Raw genomic sequence first — 6,926 nt, 5'->3', positions numbered from 1 at the left:
GCTGGAACTGATGAGTAATTTGGATTTTAAGGCTATTCAATTTATTCCTGAATTACGGGAAACGGAGCATCCCCAGAGGCAGTCAGGTCTTGGCCCCATCAGCTCTGCCCTTGTTTTCCCTGTGTGCTGGCTGGAGACGGAAAACATCACTAAACATTTTCATGACTCACTGTTCACATGCGTGTCATGTTTTTATTCTGCTCCCCACCTCCATGGGCTAAAATCTTAATAATCCCCCACACTAAAAGTCATGTACAAAATGCAGTGTGTTTGAAGTCTGCAGCAGAGTTACCGGGAAGTAGGTTCTGCAAGCAAATGGATGGAATTCTAGCCCTTTCTAAAGGATCCAGCTACTTAAGGCACTGGGGTTTTCAGTGAATAGGTGTGAATATTTCAGGGCAGCCCAACCTGCACTGCGAAGCAGTTTTCCCTTCCCAATTCAAATACTGCCGGCACAAATTTTCTAAAAAGCATCCTTTATTAGTTCAAATGTTACTGTGGTTCGGATCCTGAACAAATACTTTTTTTCCTTTTCCTTTCCCTTTCTCTTTTTGGAGTGTGTCCTTCAGGGAAAAAAAAGTTCGCAGGTTGGGCTGGAGAACTGAGCACAGAGGTGGCAAACTGGAGGTGGCACCTTTTCACTTCCTGATGCTCCACGTCGGGAAGGAGGCCAGGGACTGTGTGTTTTCCTGTTACGATGAAAAATCGTGAGGAACTGCAAAAGAGATTCTATTCACCTTCGGAAGAGCTGTGGGTCTTTGGCTGTGGAGGAGGCGAGTCAGTCTCCTCACAGATTGGGCCCATTCTCCTCCTGGGACAGGCACAGCCGCCATTGACTGGGTTGCAGCGAGCTCCGTGCGAGCATTCACACCGCAGCCTGCAGTCGGGTCCATAGTGGCCTGCCTGGCATTCTGCGGGGGAAGAAGGAAAAACCGAAACAACTCAGACATGCTTTCAACTACACAATTACTTTCTGGAAATGAACGAGATAATGAGAGTCTGGGAGAAAAAAATTCTGTTTTCCTCTGTGGTACCTTTCCCTTGTGCTAGCATGTTACGTCATAAACGCGAGAGTCCCTGGGTGGCAAACAGGAGGGTGGGTGTGAGGAAGAAGTTATTGAGAAAAATTGGACACAGGGAGAGTGAGGACAACAACTTCTATTTCTAAAGAGCCTTCTCAGAAACTGATTACTCCATAACATTTATAGCCGTTGCACTGTGTGGGACACGGAAATGGATTAGCTGCCTGGGGTCAGAAAAAGTCAGCGCTCTCTCCGAATGCACAATGCGGGAGGTTTTACTTTAGGTTAAAAGCATGATTTTGTGTGCTTGGGTTGTTGAAAGCGAAATAGCTTTATACTCGACTCTTGTCTCTTAAAATATGTCAAAAGGGCCGTCGAATCCCAATGTGCCTGGTGTTGTGAACGCACTAAAAGGGCTCAAAGTTGAATTGTATTGCAGCCACCAAGAGAAGGGCAGTTAAGGGGAGGGACTGGAGGGCTGGGTGTGAGTAGAGCTATTTAAAAGAGAGGACTTGAAGGGGGCAAGCCGATATTTGGGCACTTAGTCTGTGGTCCAGGAGAGAATTAGCAGAGAATAAACACATTCATTTTCTGCAGGACTGAGGATAAGAAGAAAGTATACACAGCCCAGGAAGGGAAGTAGATTCATGCTTTCCAGAACAGGAAGCAACTTAACAAGTATTCAAGAGCTAGAGAACCCAACTCTGTTATTGTAACAGCGCCCCTCCCCCACCTCTGCCCCAGCCTTCAGAGTAAAAAGTGAGAATTTGAAAGGGAACAAGGTGTGATATATGGGAAGGATTGGAGGGAGGAAGGTGAATGGGGAAATGATGTAATTACATTATAATGTCAAAATAGAAAAGAAACAATTTCTAAGTGGGTTGTTAGCAAATGACTTCCAGCAAATGTCTGCAAGGTGGGCAAGACCGTGAGGAAGCCCTCCCGCTCTGTAGAGAAATGGATGGGTTTGGTGTGGTCCACGACAGCCTCTGTCTACCTCATACTCCTGCAGAGTGCGGGGCTGAGTTTCTGAATACCTACCGAAGGGTCTTTTCTCCTTTGCCTAACTATGTGAAAGCACAAACATTCAGCATATTCAGAAGCTTAACTAAAGAGTTAAGGCTGGAAAGTGAGAAAACTTGGAAAAGCCCAACATAAAAACAAAGATGTGATTCTAGGGAGAATGTGGTACTAGAGCCCTTGGAGACATTTTTCATTAATACGTCTTTATTGCTCCAATATGCCCATGATAGATTAAAGATGGGTCCCTCATAAATTATTGATCTTATTTTATTTCTTATTGTGTGTATAAATGTGGTTCATGTGCCACAGTCAAACTATGGCAGTCAGCCACTTTCTGGTCACACTTCCACTATGAATCGGTTCTGGGAATCGAACTCAGATACTCAGGCTTGGGCGTCAAGTGCATTTGCTTGCTTCCTAAACCATCTCCAGGTCCCTTCACAAGTTCTTCATGGGCATTTTCACTACTATTGGTTTTGTTTTTGACTTGCACTATGAAGGCAGGTTAAAAAGCCCAGTAGCTTTATTGTCTTGCTCAATTATATTTTAAATATGAAGGAGAAATATAAACCAAAGCTTCAGTGAAGTATCTTCTTGATGGCTCAGCATTAAGCAGAAGAGCCAAGTGTCCTTCAGGGAGACACTGGACCAGCAATGTGGATGCCACTCACAAATGCATTTGGGGCCAGCGAGATGGCTCAGGGCTTCAAGGTTCCTGTTAGCAAGTCTGGTTACGCCAGTTCAAACCCCAGGACTCCCTCAAGTTGTCCTTTGACCTCAGTGTGCATACCCACCATATTGCCACAATGCTCATGCATGCATATACAAACGACAAATAAATTCAATAAAAATAAAGATGAATCTGTCCTCTAAATTTTAGACTTTGTGGAAAGTTAAAGAAAAAAAAAAACATCATTCCAAAGTGAGCTCAACGCCTGAGCTCTGCCGAGAGCCTTGCAAGACCTTGTAGTTTAGTGGTAAGACCACATTTTTTCTTCTGTTCTAAAGAGTTATTAGTCAGGATTTCTCCTGAGCAGCGGAGAATCTGATTTTAATTTATAAAAATACCACATTTCCATGTTAATAACCATGTGTATTTAAGACATCTGTTTGAATGTCTGCAAATGTCAATTTACCAAGGGGAGGGGCGAATGATCCAATAAAAAGTTGCTACATTCTTTTATGAATTAATATTATGGCTGTTTAATAGGTCCTTTACCAGAGTTAAGTTAAAATGAGGCCTTTTATCTTTATGGAGACTGCATGGACACAGCTGCTCACAGTTACTATTGCAGATGAACTGTAACTAATTGAGCATAAAAGTGCAACGAAAAGACCTTGTCGTACATCTATACAGGCCCGGGCCTCGAGAGTCCCCGACAAGAGGGCTCTCAAGGTTCCGTGGAGAACAGTTACCACATCGGAGTCATGCCATTTTGTAATTTTCACACACATAGGAAGGAACTCTGGAACACAGCACGTAGGGCACACAGAGTGTGTGAGCCCTTACCTTGTCCTAACTTCCATATGTCGCCATGCTTGATGCCTAGTGTTATTTTATATTTCTAATTTTTCATATTTCTAATTTTTAAATCATGGTTTTATTTGATTTATTCTCCCTGCCTTGTGTGTGTGTATGTGTACGTGTGTGTGTATGTGTGTGTAAGTGTGTGTATGTGTGTCTAAGTGTGTGTATATGTGTGTGTGTGCATGTGTGTGCATGTGTGTATGTGTGTGTATGTATGTGTAAGTGTATGTATATGTGTGTGTATGTGTGTGTATGCATGTGTGTATGTGTGTGTGCGTGTGTATGTGAGTGTGTATGTGTGTAGAGTGTATATGTGTGTATATGTGTGTATGTGTGCATGCACATATATATGTGTATGTGTGTGTTGGGGGATGGAAGACAAATGTTTTAAGATCAGAGGATGATTTCCCAGAGTCAGTTCCCACTGTCTACTATGTAGGACTAGGAATCAGGCCCAGGCTGTCAGGATTAATAGCATGTGCCCTTACCCACCAAGCCATCCTGTTTGCCCTGACATTGCTATCATTCACTGAGTGCATAGGTGTGGGTGTGAGTACTGTGTGCCCCACAGGATGTGGGGGATCCGAGGACGAGTCTGACGAATTAGTCCTTGCCTTTCCACTTGTTTCTGAAGCAGAAAGTCTCTTGTCAGGTCAGCTGGCACACAAACTTTGGACTGGTTCTCCTGTCTCTGCCTTCTGTTCCTTACAAGAGTGCACCCTTGGTGTCTGTCTTTTTACCTGCAACCAGCAATAGGTCTTAGACTGTCAGGATGTGGTTCAGACGCTTTTATTCACAGAGCCCATCTCTTACAAGCGCCATCTATTAGAACCTTCTGCAATGCTGGACATTTTTTTATGTTCTACTATCCAATATGGCAGTCAATAACTATCAGTGGACGCCAAGGATGAAAAGGATTCCTGTGTGTTGGAACAGGTGGATTTTAAGTTAATTAAGCAGTGGCATGAAGTTCACGACTCTGTCTCACGTGCAGACAGCCAGACAAGCAGCATCAATGCCTCAAAGCCTTTCATCAAGAGAGGTGCAATATAAAATTTTCACAAAAGAAGGCACTCATATGGAACACTTTGTCTCCGAACCCAGACATCCTCCTTGAAATCTCAAATCCGCCATTTACTTGTTGTGTAACACAGGGAAATAACTGAACTTTATGACTTTCTGGGGATGTCTTCTTCCTGCTCTGTCATAGGAGAAGGGTGAGGGCAGTAAGGGAATCTATGTAGAGCACACAATGGACACTCAGTGACCACTAGTGGTTTTCCTCAATGTGCAGGGGGGTCACAAATGCTGTAGGTGTGTCATTTTCATGACCTTTCCTGTGGATGGCATATGTATCATAGATATTTGTTCTGACAGAATAATTTCAGATATGACAGAGTGCAGCAACTTCCATCTACCATGTCTCCAACAAAGCAAAAATTCTTTCAACAAATGCTTGTTGGAAAATCTACTATGTGCCAGAACCCATTCTAAGCACACCCCCCCCAACACACACACATTCTATTGTCTACTAACTTAGGTCCTCAGTATCCCAATTTATTCAATAGAAATAGGAACATAGACAACGTCTTGAGGTAGTGGGATGCATTAAGCAAAGGCAATGCTTTTAGAACGCTGCCTTCACTTCAGGAAAGCAGCTGCTATTGATATTGCTCAGGAGAGAGCTGGGATGTAAAATGATGCTGGGTGAATAGAAATCTTTTGAAGCCAGGGAGGCTAGCATGGCTCTCTCGCCATTATAGAGGCCACAAGCTCATAGCTGACAAGTGCAGAAATGGACCTTAACAATATGTAACCTTAGCCTGGTTCTTTTGAAGATAAGCAAAGTAAATTCTGAGATTAAACATTCTACGTGGGGTCTTATCTGAGGTGGCTCAGTGTCTTGGGTCTGAGGTGAATTATATAAAACCTTTTGATCTAAAACCATCCATCGAGTCGCACTGCAGGGGATTTGTCATCAATCGACTCTATCCACTCTCCCCACTTGTTTTGGCAGTTGCTAAATTACCATAACCTTACATTCTAGGTCATTCTTTCTGTGGGTGGGAAAGAAAACAAAGTATGAATATCAATTCCCAAAGACAATATGGGTTCTTGAATCTCGAGAATGCTACCTAGATAGTCTACTTTTTGTTCTAGTGGGTTTTCAGAATCACCATCTATTCAGCGTGTCTCTGCAAAGAATTGTGGTAAGCAAGGTATTGGTGTGGAGGGCCTATGATGCAACAGTTTCAAATGGTGATTGCTCAAACTGAAGACACTAGGAAGCGTTGCTGGGCAATTCTCTTTTATAGAGTGTCATTTCCAGATCAAGGCGTCTGTGGATCCCTGTGTTCCTCTGGAATTTTGCTTGTTGGTCATACCTGTTTCACATCTGGTTCCTGCCCTCCCTGGTGGGCAGAGGCATTTTCCTGTGGCTGGGTGGCAAGAACTTTCTCCTTCACAGTCACAAGATTGTTGGCAATTGTCCCCAAATGTTCCGGGAGGACATTCTACAGAAGATAGAGACATGCTGAAATATTAACCCTTGAATTATCACATGGAAAATTTTCTTCCTATACTCTCCTAAGTGGAAAAAGGAGTTATCTTAGCAAGTCCAGAATACTCTGTCTTACCTTCAGGTTTGAAAAAGATCAACATTTTTGTGGCTGAACATCTGAGAGAATATGCAAATTCATATTAAACAGATGCTCATAAGATTCAATAGTAGATGGCAAAGGAGACCAAGTGGGGTTTTGCTGTTCAGGAGAGGACATGTTGGGAATTCTCAGAGGTAAGATCCATTGTCTGACTGATTTAACAACCAGTTCTCAAAGTTTATTTACTTTGACACTGGTTCATAGTGTTCTAGAATGTGAGTAAACTTCTCTAAAAAATCTTAAGAAATCAGACCATGTGTACAACTCTTACTATTTCTATTAACACATAATGTACAGTTCATCTCTAAAGAATGATGTATGCTCCATATTTTTTACTGTATTTCCAGACTTTAACACAGAAATATGCAGATAATAGTTTCCATCTTATTGAACTACTAAATGTTAAATGAATAAAAAATGAACAAACAATAATAGATATAAAGCTATGGTGATGTTTTAAAATATAGATGGACTATTTGAAATGTTTATAGGCAGGAATTCTGATTCACCATATAGAATTAAATTATGATCCCTATAATATTATCTATCATCTTCATCATCATCATCATCATCACTATAACTTTATACAGAAGTCTGTATCTGCTGTGACCACAGTGATACTCTCAGGTGTCTGAAAACATTTTAATTGACAGAATCTTTTAAGACTTTTTGGTATTTTATTTCAAGGTGATT

The 6,926-nt window shown here is 42.0% G+C and overlaps 1 protein-coding gene across 1 annotated transcript in view; it reads right to left on the bottom strand.

The window, feature by feature from the left end:
* Positions 1-459: 459 nt before the first annotated feature.
* The window catches only part of LOC125397498 (EGF-like and EMI domain-containing protein 1), a 660,639-nt gene continuing 654,172 nt past the window's right edge, over positions 460-6,926 (bottom strand). Inside the window, exons 23-24 of the mRNA XM_087899566.1 lie at positions 5,958-6,086; positions 460-911 (exon numbers count right to left, since the gene is read on the bottom strand). Coding sequence (XP_087755692.1) covers positions 730-911; positions 5,958-6,086 — 311 coding nt within the window. The 3' untranslated portion in view covers positions 460-729. The remainder of the gene's footprint in view (positions 912-5,957; positions 6,087-6,926) is intronic.

This window comes from Myodes glareolus, chromosome 20 (genome assembly GCF_982192425.1).
Source record: "Myodes glareolus chromosome 20, mMyoGla1.1, whole genome shotgun sequence".
In the NCBI taxonomy this organism is placed as follows: Eukaryota; Metazoa; Chordata; class Mammalia; order Rodentia; family Cricetidae; genus Myodes; species Myodes glareolus.
This window is presented reverse-complemented; position numbering and strand designations above follow the sequence as displayed.